The 15000-nt window shown below is 48.5% G+C and overlaps 1 protein-coding gene across 1 annotated transcript in view; it reads right to left on the reverse strand.

Annotated features, from left to right (window-relative positions):
- Positions 1-15000, reverse strand: part of nbeaa (neurobeachin a) — a 123707-nt gene that overhangs the window by 30037 nt on the left and 78670 nt on the right. Inside the window, exons 14-25 of the mRNA XM_062537110.1 lie at positions 13910-13989; positions 11714-11776; positions 11278-11375; positions 10615-10707; positions 8391-8499; positions 6595-6676; positions 6081-6204; positions 4536-4728; positions 2485-3684; positions 1860-2077; positions 1115-1268; positions 365-388 (exon numbers count right to left, since the gene is read on the reverse strand). Coding sequence (XP_062393094.1) covers positions 365-388; positions 1115-1268; positions 1860-2077; positions 2485-3684; positions 4536-4728; positions 6081-6204; positions 6595-6676; positions 8391-8499; positions 10615-10707; positions 11278-11375; positions 11714-11776; positions 13910-13989 — 2438 coding nt within the window. The remainder of the gene's footprint in view (positions 1-364; positions 389-1114; positions 1269-1859; positions 2078-2484; positions 3685-4535; positions 4729-6080; positions 6205-6594; positions 6677-8390; positions 8500-10614; positions 10708-11277; positions 11376-11713; positions 11777-13909; positions 13990-15000) is intronic.

Consider the following 15000-nt stretch of genomic DNA (forward strand, 5'->3'; position numbering starts at 1 on the left):
TTTATTCCTGTTCCTGGCTTGTGTCTGCATTGATTTTCTTGTCATAGTATATTACAGACATTGCAACATCACAGTCATGTCATTAGCAGGAAGAATCTTCCGGAACCTTCTAGACTATTTCCTGGTGAATAGAGATCGCTAGGCTCAGATAAAAATCCACTGCCATTCACTGGTTTGAGGTCTACTGGGAAAGTACCAATTACATCATCATTATACAGCGCTACTTTGGAAATTACAAAGATACTAGAGAAACGTTAGTTGGCATTACTGAACTCAGAATGGAAAACATTAGTAGGGTGAAAACACAAGGCAAACAGGATATTGATAAAGATGTTATAAAAAAGGTAAAGAAACGGGAACTTACAGCGTTCGCACTAACCTTAGAACTCTGTACATGCACAAGACAAAAAGAGACGAACGAGGACGAGAGAGGACAGCAAAACAGAAGGATACACACAAGAAAAAAAGAACAAAAAGAAAAAAGGGTATTAAAATCAAATAAGCAGATAGGTACAGATTAGAACTGTCTCCTCTCTAGGCCGCAGGTTTAGTTGTGAGTAAACTAAGGTTCAACAGAAGGGTTAGAGAGGATGCAGAGAAACACAAGCCAGCTGTGAATGCAATGCCACTGTGGGTGCTGGACATCATATGTAGAGGACTCTGGTGGAACATTTCGTTAAACACAACAAGTGTTTAACGATTTCATTATCCTGCTTTGATAAACACAGCTAATTAAAGACGTCCACTACACCCAGTGGCATTCATTAACTCGGACTGAACAAAAATTGGTTCACTCAATTCAGTTAATTCAGATTATGAAAACCAAGGTATGTCAAAGGAAATTCTACAGCAGACCCTTCTTCCACGTGCATCTGATGGTTAGTCGTATAATCTGTTCTGTTTAATTTCCCCATTGTAGCAGGCTATTTATAGAAATGAATCAAACTAGAATAAATTCATTTTTATTAAAAAAAAAAACATACAGAAAATCTAAAGCTGCTGCTGTTCATTCCCTGAGTAGTTCCTATCTCAGAAAACAGTACTATCTCCATTTCCCACCACCTGGGCTCAACCTGCCCTTCCAGCCAGCAGAGGGCAGTAGCGAGCCACTTACAGAGGGCGACGTGGCCGCAGAGAGCAGAGGCAGGATGCCCCCACAGGCGATGATGATGTTATCCACCATCTGAGAGATCAAGTGGATAGTGTTGTGTACAAAAATGATGTTCTCATTGCTGTTCACAAAGTCCATGACGGATTTGGTGGAATGGCTGCAAAAGCAGACAGAAAGTAAACAGTCAGCTTGGGCGGAAGCGCTGAACGAGTATTATACAGATATAATTCATGAAATCACACAGATTATTTTAAATTAGCCCAAAATATCAAACAGTATTCAGCTGTTAGTTACATTTTTTTTGTAAACAAAGTGTCGGACTGCTGATAAAAGAACAAAATAGGAAATGTGTTTATTAGCATGAAACGTCTCCAGGCAGTAGCTTATCAACTGTGATTCTGTTTTGCAATTATGCCTGCTGCACATCCCATTTCATTTGCATTTTAACATCAAAGCAACAAACCCTTTCCTTAGTTTTGAAAAGACAATACAATACTGCTAGCTATGGTCAAGGAAAGAAAATGGCTAAGCAAAGTTGAAAGGTGTCATTATTAAAGTGGGCTTAATCACATTACTCCAGATGGACATACTGACATCTGACCTGAGCCTGGACTAAATGAAAGTATCTTTTACTAAACTTCCTCTTTTATAATTGTCTAAAAGAGCCTTTTGAAACGTAAGATGGCCTAATTGGTGCAAAAGGCCAGAGCTTGTTGAAACAGCGCCCCCTGTAGGATGGATGGCTCACCTCCTCCAGGCATGCACGTCCGTCTCCAGGGCGAAGAGCAGGTCGGTGAGCAGCCGCTGGTGCATGGGTGACCACTTGAACTCGGGGATGCGGAACATGGTGGTGCGCGGGCCCGGGCTGAACTGCCGCCGCTGCTCCTCGGTCATGGGCATCCCGCGGAAGCCCAGGTCCACCCGCAGGTCCCGCTCCATCTGAGCCGCCGTGCGCCCGTGCATGGCCTACACGCCAGACGGAAAGATCCGGATTAACCCACACACCATAACAGACACCATCATGCAGAACTAGACCATCCAACTCATAGACCATCTGTATTGTCCGACGTTGACGGCAGAATAACCCACACCATAACAGACACCATCATGCAGAACTAGACCATCCAACTCATAGACCATCTGTATTGTCCGACGTTGACGGCAGAATAACCCACACCATAACAGACACCACCACCATGCAGAACTAGACCACACAACTCATAGACCATCTGTATGGCCCATTATCCGATGGTGATGGCTGACGGCCCATCTGCTATTGTGCAATAACACTTAGATGGAACAGAATAGAACAGGTGTTTGCATAGGAGGTGGCACCAGGTGAAGTAGCGGAGGACAGTGATGAGAGGCCTCACCTGAGTTGTGGCCGTGGTCTGGATCTTCTTCATCTCTTTGTCCTTGCCATCGTCCGACCGCTCCGTGTCCGAGGTGGTGCTGGTGGCGTCTCCGGTGGCCTTGGCGCCCGCCGCTGAGTCTCCCTCCAGGCCTGCCGCTGAGGTGCCCTCCGCCGTGGCGCCCTCCGCCCCCTCGCCGCTCTCCAGGGCCCGCGCCGACGCCCGCGCCTCGGCCTCGGCCAGCGTGCTGATGTCCACCAGCGCGCTCCGGAGCTTGAACTGCCCGTCCTCGGGCAGCACGGCTCCCCCGGCCGCCGACGCGGCCCCCGCCCGGCCCAGGTCCGAGCCGCAGGTGGTCATGTGCGCCAGCAGGCTGAGGTCGTCGCAGGCCTGCTCGCCGGCGCCCGCCACCACCACCGGGGGCAGCACCAGGGGCTCGGCGGCGGCGGGGCCGGGCGACGCCAGCGAGGGCAGCAGCTTCTCGTCGCCCTTGGGGAAGAGGAAGCCGTTGTTGCTGGGCACGCTGGGCATGTCCTTCTCGTCGGCCAGCGTGATGAGCGGGCCCAGGTTGGCGCCGTCGTCCAGGCCGCCGCCGCCAGCGCCGCTGTTGGCGCTGCTGCTGCCCGCGCGGATGCCCGCCAGCTCGTGCTCCTTGGGCGCCAGGCTGCCGTTGAGCTTGTGCATGCCGGCGCAGTAGGTGGAGTCCAGCAGGGAGTCCACCTCCACCAGAGGCCCGTTCTCCATCGCGCCGACCCCGACGCTGACCCCTCCGTTGCCTCCGCCGCCGACGCCCAGCACCTCCGGGGAGAGGTCCAGGTCGTCCAGCTTGACCTCCGTGGCCTCCACCTTCTCCGCCTTGATGTCCACCAGCAGGTCGTGCACCTCCACCCGCACGCCGGCGGGACCCGCGACAGCCCCGACCACCGCCACCGCCGCCGTGGTCGCCTCCGCTCCCGCCGGACCCTCCGCGCCCTTGCACTCGGCCAGCAGGTTGCGGGACGAGTCGGCGTTCTCGCCGTAGTCGGCCTCGCTCTCGGGCGTCTGCGTCTGCGACGTGTCGTCCAGCTCCAGGGTGCCGTTGACGGTGGCGGCGGGCGCGGCCGACAGGCCGGAGATGGTGCTCACGGAGCCCTTCTTGCCCTTCTTGATGTTCTCCTCCTCCTGACGCTGGTACTCCTCGTACATCTTGGCCAGGTACTCCTTGTGGGCCTCATAGGTCACCTACAGTAACACAGGCACAGACAAGCACACTTAACAACCAAGTTGGCCAATTCATCATCAACATATGCATTTGTCATGTACATATAGAGATGTAGATTATCTATTATATATGACGCACATTCAGATACTACTCAGCAGAATTGCCAACATATATGATTTACATGACAAAGACAGAATTAACAATCAAGTTGGCCATTTCATCATCAACATATGCATTTGGCTTTAAACGGCTTTTAATTTGTCATCATATATATATATAGAGAGATGTAGATTATATATATGATGTTAACCATGCAGATATTACTCAGCAGAATTGCCAACATATATGATTTACATCATATGTGAAGTGATGTTCTACAGCCAAACATTGCCATGCACAGAGAGTCCAGTGTTTTTGAATGGGGTGTCTGGTGACATGTAAATTGGCTGTCTGTGCATAGTGAGGGGTGGAGAAGGTTGTGATCCGCATTTTTATCCCCTCAGCGAGTCTGGACTTTAATATGGTGTTTTGTCATTGGCAAGGTTAGCTTGTAGCATGTCCTCCAGCGAGCAGGGGGCTCTGCTGATTGCTATGCTAATCGGCGGAGAAGTGTGACCGTGCACTTGCTCCAGACACATCACAGGAGCCACCCTGACACCAGCGAGAGCTCTGAAAAGGGCTAAACCTAGCGCTGGAATGGATTCATGGTGCTGCTGGACTTACAAGGGGACTTTTGGTGAAAAAAGCGTCAGCCAAATGTATTGTAATGTAATAGGTGACTCAAGAAAGTATGGAATACAACAGAAAGAAAGGAAAGAGGAAAAAGCTGAAAGAGAGAAGCGCTGGCGCTGGCATTGGCGTTGGCGTTCACCTTGGAGTGGGCGATGGAGAGGGTGTCCACCCAGACGCGCCAGCCGCCCCACTCGTACTTGATGGCGTGGTAGAGCAGGATGCGGAAAATGTTGTAGACCATCTCCGTGATCTTCTGCTCCTCGGGGTTCTTGGGGTTGATGTAGCCCAGCGAGAACATCCAGTCCTGCCACACTGAACACTGCAGCAGGCACCTGCAGAGGACCACACACATCACACACACAACAAACAATTACAGGAAAGGCCACCAGTGGAACACACCAGAAAGTTCTCCACCAGTAGAACAACCCAGAAGGTTCTCCACCAGTAGAACAACCCAAGAGGTTCTCCACCAGTAGAACAAACCAGAAGGTGCTCCACCATTAGAACAACCCAAAAGGTTCTCCACCAGTAGAACAACCCAGAAGGTTCTCCACCATTAGAACAACCCAGAAGGTTTTCCACCACTAGAGCAACCCAGAAGGTTTTCCACCACTAGAGCAACCCAGAAGGTTCTCCACCTCTAGAACAACCCAGAAGGTTCTACACCATTAGAACAAACTAGAGGGGTCTCCACAGAAGGTTACACATACGGGAAAGACCAAATGTACAGCATTTCACTGAATGATGGACACATAGTACTAATATCCATTTGGGTACGCTTTCGCTTGAGCTGGTAGCGACAGCAGCCACAGTAGCGTAGAGCCTGCTGAGGTGCCCCTTTTTTGCCCACGTCTGCCAACACTGACATAAATTATGCCCGCCGCCGAGGCCCGGCACTTCAGATCTGGCCGACAAGGAGCTGTGAGTGGCTCTGAGTGGCAGCGAGGTGCTGCGGCGCTGTTTGGGGGGGAGGAGCGCGCTGAGTGCTTTACAGCACGCCGCTAATGAGAAAACAGGAGCCACTCGCCACTTTTCATGCCTTTCACACACACACACACACACACAAAAGGGAGCATCGTGGGGCTGAGTGTGTGTGTGTGTGTGTGTGTCTGTGTGTCTGTGTGTGTGTATCTGCACTTGTACTAGTGCCATCGAACAAGAATGAGCGTGTGTACGGAATTTGTGTGTGTGTGTGTGTTTGTTTACTGCATACATTTGAATGTATGTAGATGTGCAGATGTTGTGCATTAGTGTGAGTGAGCGGGAGCGTGAGTTTGTGTGTGTGTGTGTGTGTGTGTGTGTGTGTGTGTGTGTGTGTGTGTGTGCTTATGTGTGTGTATCTGCACTTGTACTAGTGCCATCGGACAAGAATGAGCGTGTGTTTTTCCTGTACAGAATTTGTGTGCGTGTGTGTGTGAGTGTGTCTGTTTACTGCATTCATTTGAATGTGTGTAGATGTTGTGCATTAGTCTGAGTGAGCGAGAGCGGGAGTGTGTGTGTTTATCTGCACTTGTACTAGTGCCATTGTGTTTTTCGTGTACGTGATTTATGTGTGTGTGTGTGTGTGTGTGTGTGTGTGTGTGTGTGTGTGTCTGTTTACTGCATTCATTTGAATGTATGTAGATGTTGTGCATTAGTGTGAGTGAGCGGGCGCGTGAGTGTGTGTGACAGGAACAGAACTCACCGTCTGTTCTCTCTGCTGTTGCTGAACAGCTTGATCATGTCGGACAGGAAGAGCCGTCGCACCTCCATCAGGTCGGCACTCGGGGTGGAGCTCTTCAGCAGCGTGGCCACCACCTTCAGAATCACTGCACACACACACACACACACACACACACACACACACAAGATAATGTGATCATATGATCTCATAATCTCAGTCCCTCGTACAACTTATGACAAAGACAGTTTGTGTGGCCACCACCTTCAGAATCACTACACTCACACACACTCACACACACACACACACACACACACACACACACACACACACACACACACACAGTAATGTCATATGATCTCATGATCTCAGTCACTCGTACATCTCAGTCACTCGTCCGACTCACTACAAAGACAGTTTCTTAAAGACATTGTGAGGACCAGAGACCTGGAGATGGGTCTTACTGGGGTTCACACACACACACACACACACACACACACACACTGTGCCATGTTGGCTGCTGGGAGACGGGTCTTACTGGGGTTCTGGATCTTGACGCTGGAGTCGGGCTCCGGGTGGGGCTTGTGGACCACCTGAGTGCACACCTGCTCCGTGAGGATCTGCAAACGCGAAAATATTTCAGACATTTAGACGTGCTGTCGCCTGGAAAACATTTCCGCCACTGACACAGAGTCAAGGAGTCAGAGCCCAGTGAAAGGCCTGCGTTTCAGCATCTCTGAGGAGCGTGAAGCATGAAAGGGCTCGGTCCGTGCACGGCACACCCTCCCCTCTGGTGAATAGCTTCGAGTGTGACCACAGTAATGACCAGTGCTGGAGGCATGGTGGCACTGCGGTCAGCTCCACAGAGCACGGCCATCAATTATACTCAGCTCTCAAGCTACGGAGGAATGCAAGCTATGTGGAGCAAATACTGGACAACAAAAAAAACACCCAAAATGTCTTGCAAATCTATCATTCCTTTAGCAATAATGTTAAACATTCTAATTAGTAACAGCCTAATCATTTAGGGACTATCCCATTCCCTTGATTATTGTTAAGAGCCCTATATGAACTTTCCATTACATTTGCAATGCCATTTGTCTAACTTCACTGTATTTTAGGGTGACCAGACTTCCACGGTTTCAGGGGACAGTCCCCATTTTTGGTGGCCTGTCGCCGGGAAAATACAGAAAAACTACCCATGTCGCCGTTTTTTGAAGATAAAACTTGTATGTAGTACTGTATTTCGATGAGATTGATAGTCAAACTGAAAATGTCCCCGTTTTTGGGATTATGTCCCCTGGTTTTGGTCTTGGACATCTGGTCACCTTACTGTAAATACCATTGTATTTGCTTTTCCACAAGTGGTGAAAAGTAGTATTACATACAGTAGACACTCTTAAAATGACAGTTTCTTCACATTCAGATGATATTTCTAACTACTTTTAGGATAAAAAAAAAAAAACTGCATACAGCCCCTTTAACCTCTGGTTGAGCTGTATGTGTTGTGTTGCTGGGGTGACTAACCTCTGGTTGTAGTGTACAGTATGTGATGTGTTGCTGGGGTGACTAACCTCTGGTTGTGCTGTACAGTATGTGATGTGTTGTTGGGGGGACTAACCTCGTAGAGGGTGGTGTAGGTGGTGTATGTGATATGTTGCTGGGGTGACTAACCTCGTAGAGGGTGTTGTAGGTGGTGTGTTGCTAGGGTGACTAACCTCGTAGAGGGTGTTGTAGGTGGTGTGTTGCTAGGGTGACTAACCTGGTAGAGGGTGTTGTAGGTGGTGTGTTGCTAGGGTGACTAACCTCGTAGAGGGTGTTGTAGGTGGTGTGTTGCTAGGGTGACTAACCTGGTAGAGGGTGTTGTAGGTGGTGTGTTGCTAGGGTGACTAACCTCGTAGAGGGTGTTGTAGGTGGTGTGTTGCTAGGGTGACTAACCTCGAAGAGGGTGTTGTAGGTGGTGCGTTGCTAGGGTGACTAACCTCGTAGAGGGTGTTGTAGGTGGTGCGTTGCTGGGCTGACTAACCTCGTAGAGGGTGTTGTAGGTGGTGCGTTGCTGGGCTGACTAACCTCGTAGAGGGTGTTGTAGGTGGTGCGTTGCTTGGGTGACTAACCTCGTAGAGGATGTTGTAGGTGGTGTGTTGCTAGGGTGACTAACCTCGTAGAGGGTGTTGTAGGTGGTGTGTTGCTAGGGTGACTAACCTCGTAGAGGGTGTTGTAGGTGGTGTGTTGCTAGGGTGACTAACCTCGTAGAGGGTGTTGTAGGTGGTGTGTTGCTAGGGTGACTAACCTCGTAGAGGGTGTTGTAGGTTGTGTGTTGCTAGGGTGACTAACCTCGTAGAGGGTGTTGTAGGTGGTGACGGAGACGGTGTTGGTGTGCATCATCAGGCGCTCCCCCAGCAGTGTGAAGAGGCTGTGTGTGTGCATGATCTCCACCTTCCTCCTGTGAAAGACAGCGACACACACACACCTTCTGTCAGATCATCAAAGAGAGAGAGAGACAGGAAAGCTGATAGACTGGCAACCACGCAAACACAAACAGCACAAAGATTCTATCCTATTCTAGAAGTCTATGACCTTCAGTGGATGAGAGACTAGCAGACTTGTCAGGCTTGTCTAGACAGACTAACAGATGGCGAGAGAGAGAGAGAGAGACAGACAGGCAGACACAGACAGACATCCACATGATGAGGTACACACTCTCCACCTTCTTCCTACAAACAAGACTGACAAGCTGAATGAAACAGACACAAACACTTAAAGACAGAGACAGACACAGAGACAGACACAGAGACAGACTACAGCGATCAGTAGACAGAAGAGCTCAATAGGGAGTAGACAGATGGAGAAAGTCATAAACAGACAGAGGTAAACAGGCCATAAGACATACTGTACGTGTGCACACACACACACACACACACACACACACACACACACACACACACAGATAGGCAGACACATGAGCAGACACATGAAAGACACACAGCAGCGCTGGCAGGCTAATAGCTGTTCACTTGTTGGCTCTCTGTCAGTGAGGGCGAAAGCCAGCGCTGTGCGCTCCATTGCAGGCTATGGGTGGCTTCACCCAGCAAGAGCCGCGGCGCCATGAATAGATACATGAAGTGGCGTCGGCTTGACGTGATCTCAGCTGACACGCCGATCCTCGAGGGGGGACTCGCGCACACGCGTTACGATTAACGGCCCACGGCGCTCTCCCACATCCATCTCTCTCCAACACACACACGCACGCACGCACACACACACACACACACACACACACACACACACAGTAGATAAACACACAGGCACTCACAGACACAACAAAAGGATCTCACAGAAGGCCTGTCACCCACCCCATCACAGCCCAGCAGTGACGAGCCAATCCCAGCAGCCCAATGAGAGAGGACAGGGCCATGAGCTGGGTGGGGGGGGGGGGAAATAAACGAAATGACAACAAACGCCACGGCGACACAGTGGCCAGCAGCTCACTGGCACCATGTCTGTTTGAGGCACACACAAGGCCACAGATCTGGAGGCCAACTGGCCTTTGAAGGACAAACTGGCTGACACTGAAGCAACAGAGGAGCAAGCAGTGTTTTCTCTAAAGGGAATCTGTGATGGTCACATGTGCCCTGTGTGTGTGTGTGTGTGTGTGTGTGTGTATACGTCTATGCACTGACAAACGAGCGAGTGTTGAGCCACTTTGTCTGGTGTTTAGCAAACGCTTTTATCCAAAATGCCACAGACTCGCAACAACAGGTTCAGGAACGGAAACTGGGCCGACCATTTATCAGGCGAAGACGGTAAGGCTATCACCACAACACAGTCGGGCCGCCGCCTCGGAATTCGCCTCCATACTTGCATTCATTACAAGGCATTACATCACATCACAGATGCTTTATCAGGCTGATTATGTGCACCCACGACTTTGCCAACTTTTCTCCACAACACAGTCCCCTCAAACCAGACCGGAGCCGGTCATCTCTGGCACGGACACTCTAATCTGACCGACACGTCCACCCTGCAGGACCCCACATGCAAATTACAAAAAACGGCTTTTTTTTTTTCGGACTGAGAGGACTCTTACACTCGGTTGGGTCAGTTACATCAATTACACTTCTCTCACACACATTTGTCGCTGTTCTCTTTATCTACTTAATTCAGCTCAGAAGCATGCCAATGGTGACACAGTTCAGATGATTTAGCCCTGCGCCCCCACACACAGATTTGAAATGTGAACATCGAGTCATGAGATGAAAGTATACTCATTTGCTTTGATCCGTCACAAATGTAGAAATGGTGGAGGGAGTGTATACCACTTTATGTGCATAACAAAAATGTATGCACAGTGCTACTGATATTTATGCAGAAAAGCAGAAATGCTTCAAGTCCAAATGGAAACATATACATGCATACACATTCCCCATTCAATGACATCCTCTTATCAGCCAATTAAATCATTTAATCATACTGTTTGCATAAGGTTACATCATTAAATGTGCCAAAACGCAAAAAAGTTTAGGTGCTAAGAGAGTAGCTTTTGACGTGAGGAACTTACTTGTGGCCAAGGTGCTTTAGGAAGTAGCCCAGCACTTTAAGTGCTTGCACTCGAATACTCTCACTCTTGGACGCCAGTAGTTTGTAGACAACCCTGGAGGAAGAAAAGTCATTGGTTTCAGCTGCTTGTCAAAGACAGTGTATGGGTAAGCACTTCATCAAAGTCTAGACACAACACAAACAATGGACACACACACTAGACAAAAATCCCTTATCTAGACAAAAACAAAAAGTTCACAGTCTTCTTAAGAATCTATTTCATCATTTAATTCAAAACTTCCCTCTATTTTGCTTCAGGGGGATAAAACAGTGGAGAGAGAAAGAGAGAGAAAAAGGGTCTAACAGAAGCGAGGTGACAGCGACTGGATGTGACACTTAAATACCCCGCGGGACGCTCTGGGCCATGAAAAGTGTGATTGATGCGGGCATGACAGGGCTAAGCCCGTGCCCGCTTATGTAAGGCCCGGGCCGCCTGAGCCCAAGCCTGCCGGACAGACGGGCACAGGAAGACAGGCAGGCAGGTGGGCGAGTGAGAGAGAGAGAGAGAGCGAGAGAGAGTGTATGAGAGAGAGAGAGAGAGAGAGCAAGACAGAAAGAGAGAGAGAGAGAGAGAGAGAGAGAGAGAGAGCGAGCAACGAGGCGTGGTTTGTCCCTTAGGGCTCACCGTATTCCGTTCCTCTGGTCGAAGGCGGGGATCATGGAGGCAGGATGCTCCGACATCAGGGCCACAAGGAGCTGCAGGACGTCATGGATGTTCTCATCCTGCAGCGGAGCGAGAGAACAGAGAGGGGACCCAGGAGGAATGAGAGCAGAGGAGAGAGGGATAGAAAGAGAGAAAGAGAGAGAAACGATGGAGGGAGAGAGAGAGAGAGAGCGCAAGCAACAAAGTGAGAGGGAAGACGAGTGAGGACAAATGTGTAAATCAATACGCATTTTGAACATCTCTTTACAAGTTTTACTCCGACAGAGACACATCTGAGCAGTGCTAAATCTAATGAGGTGGAGGCATCAATACAGGCAGTAACACTGCAAGTGCTGCAAATCAAAGAGAGATTGCCGGTGGGGTTGTGCTATATTTGGCTCCAGGCGGCTATACCTACCTCGTGCATCGTCAACAGGTAATTTAAAATACTCTGCAGTTCATCCTCCTTCACGCCTCGGTCCTTTGAAACAGACACATAGGAGAGAGAGAAAAAAAACAACAATTTAGGATTTACATAATGTTTAAGAAACAGGAAACAGGAGTTCCTTCAAATAGATGTATGAAGGTTTTGTGATTTATGAGCATAAAGTCGTTTTCCGAGTAGCTTTATTTCCATCACTGGCTTATCCAGTCCCAGCTGTTTGGCATTGACCTGAGCACCCCTCACGGTTATTCAAACTCATTCTAAGAGGTTTATGGATTTGATATGCTGTTTTGGAAGTACTGTTTGCCTCACGCCACTTGTGTGATTACGAGTGTCTGCACCTGCTGCCAACTGCACTAGGATGCGCTCAGACACCATGCTGTTCAACTATCTCACTTTACATTCTTAACACACACTTTACACTTTAGTGCTTTACATTCTAACAGCCTCGTAGAATTACAGCACCTTAAAACAGTAGACATAGCAGATGCCAAGTCATGATTTTAAAAAGCAAAGACACAACAAAGTTCCTGCTTGTGTGTGAGGGTGAGAAAGAGAGAGAAAGAGAAAGAGAAAGAGAAAGAGAGAGAGACATAGAGAGAGAGAGAGAAAGAGAGAGTGTCAATGCTGCACATCATCCCCTCATGCTCCCTCTGGCATCGCTCCTCTTATCCATGATGACTCAGATTATTCTCTGAACTTCACAAATAAAGACCATGATGGCAGGAGGAGACATTCCGGGGACACAAGTGCTCAGACGGCTTCTTTTTTTTTCCTCTTATGATGCACAATAGGCCGGCAGTAATTAGGCGCGTTGCCATTTCAGAATGCAATCAGGCCTACTGCCCGCAGGGTAGGAGTGTGTGTGTGTCTTGTCTCTCGTCTCGCGTCTCTCGTCCCTCGCCACAGAGCGAGGCGAATGTGATGAATCACGGGATGGAGGAGACGCAGGAACAATCCGGAAGGGAGCAAAAACGCTAGCCCTCAAATGAGAATAGGCAATGCTGCCCAGCAACCGGGGTGTGCTTCTATAAACAACAAGAACAACAGCCCGCAGCGTGTGGCTTCTTTTGTCTGAAGAGATGATCTGCTAAACATCTGTCTTTCTCACAAACAGATTGAAAAGAAAAACAGGATAATAGGGTTATGAAACCTGTTGTGGCGGTACTGCAATAGCAACGGACTTCAAGGCTGGAGCACGGACATGAGTGAAGACACCGGAAATGTTGACATGCAAACTCTGAATTAAAGAGTGCTTTCAGCTATAATACAGTGATGGTCAAAAGTGTTGGCACACATGCTAAAGTTGACTAAAAAGAGGAATATAAAATCATCTTTTGGAAATTGATCTTAATGCCTTAAGCAAAACAATGAGAAAATATCCAACCTTTTGATGCTCATTGAACTCAAATCAACTCAATGCAAATCAAAACAGCTAATAGGTTAAGTGAAAAAAAACCATGCCAATCTCCAGGTATGGCGAAGGGAATGTGTGATGATGTGGGGCTATTTTAATTCCAAAGGTCAAGGGAACTTTATCAGGATGCATAGTATCCAGAATCCATTAAATAACTGGCCTTTAAAAATAAAAACCTGCCTGCCTCTATGGGGATTTAACATTGGGGTGCCAATACTTATGACCCATGTATTTTAAGGAAGAACATTTATTCATTTATGATAAATTATTCATTCACAAAGAAAACTGGTGTTCTTAAAGGTTGGCAATTTCCTCATTTTTTACTTAAGGTATAAAGATCAATTTCCAAAAGATGATTTTATGTTCCTCTTTTAAGTCTTTTAACACTTTTAACCATCACTGTATCACAGCACTGCAGGACAAAGAGCCATGGCCATCAAAAAGAGAACAGAAAGAAATGTCAACAGAAAGAAATGTTGGATCTGTGTGTCTATGTGAATGCAGGGTATACTGTATATACACACTCTCAAAATGTAATCTCTCTCAGATTTAAATATTGTTGGTATTCTGAGATTATTGAGTAGAAGACAGATTTTATGTCTATTGTGTTATAGCGGTAGACCATTCTCGACACTCTACAAACAGCCTGTCCATCATTTGCATGTATGCAGCTGACTGCACCACCTGACTGCCTGTAAAGCAGGTCAGCATTATATATAGTCCAGCAGAGCCTGGGAGAGAGCTGCCCTTACCTTGAGGATGAGCTGCTTGAGGAAGAGAAGCATGAAAGCGCGGAGAGAGATCACCTCTTTCTGAGTGGGCCGGGGTCCATCTGCAAGCACAGACCAGTGCACACACACACACACACACACACACACACACACACACACACACACACACACACACACACACACACACACACACACACACACACACACACACACACACACACACACACACACACACACACACACACACACACACACACACACACACACACACACACACTTATGTAAAAATAATATCTACCTACACAGTAAAAGCATCAAGTAAAAGGTGTGGGAGTAATGTGAATGTACCAACAGTGTTGTTAGTGAGTAAAGCTTCTAGACTTCTGCTCATGTTTTATAGGGCTGGGAGGAGAGCAAAGGCAAGAGAGGAGGACAGAGAGGAAGAGAGAGAGAGAGAGGGAGAGAGAGCTGAGCTGAGCTGAGCTCATGATGACCCTTGACACAAGACTGCAAATGTGTTCATCAACAAAATGTCCCTTAACTGCACACACATGTCTTACACTCTCCGAAATACCAACACACACTAAATGGACCTGGCCCTAAACCTAAAGTATGTCTCCATAAGATAGTGTGCGCTTGTGTGTGTGTGTGTGTGTGTGAGCAGCACACTGCAGGCCGGTGCCCGTCACGGAGGGTTAGGGGAAAGTGGAGCAGCGGCCCCCGGCCCAGAGGAGCCCCTCTGCAGCAGCACTTAGCATGCAGCCAGGGAATACAGGCCCAGCCAGCACCCACCCACCCACCACCCATCCACCATCCACCACCCGCCCTGCCCTGCCCTGCTCTGCCCTGACCCACTTACTCCAGCTAGGGGAATATACACACTGGGGTCATACCATATCCATGAGTACCAGCACACACACACACACACACACACACATGTCCATACACATATGCATGTAGATACACACACACACACGCACACACATCCATTCACACACACACACACACACACACACACACACACACACACACACATCCATACACATACTGTATGCATGTAGATACACACCACTCACACACACACACACACACACACACACACACACACACAC

Source organism: Sardina pilchardus, chromosome 5 (assembly GCF_963854185.1).
Source record: "Sardina pilchardus chromosome 5, fSarPil1.1, whole genome shotgun sequence".
Classification (NCBI taxonomy): Eukaryota; Metazoa; Chordata; class Actinopteri; order Clupeiformes; family Clupeidae; genus Sardina; species Sardina pilchardus.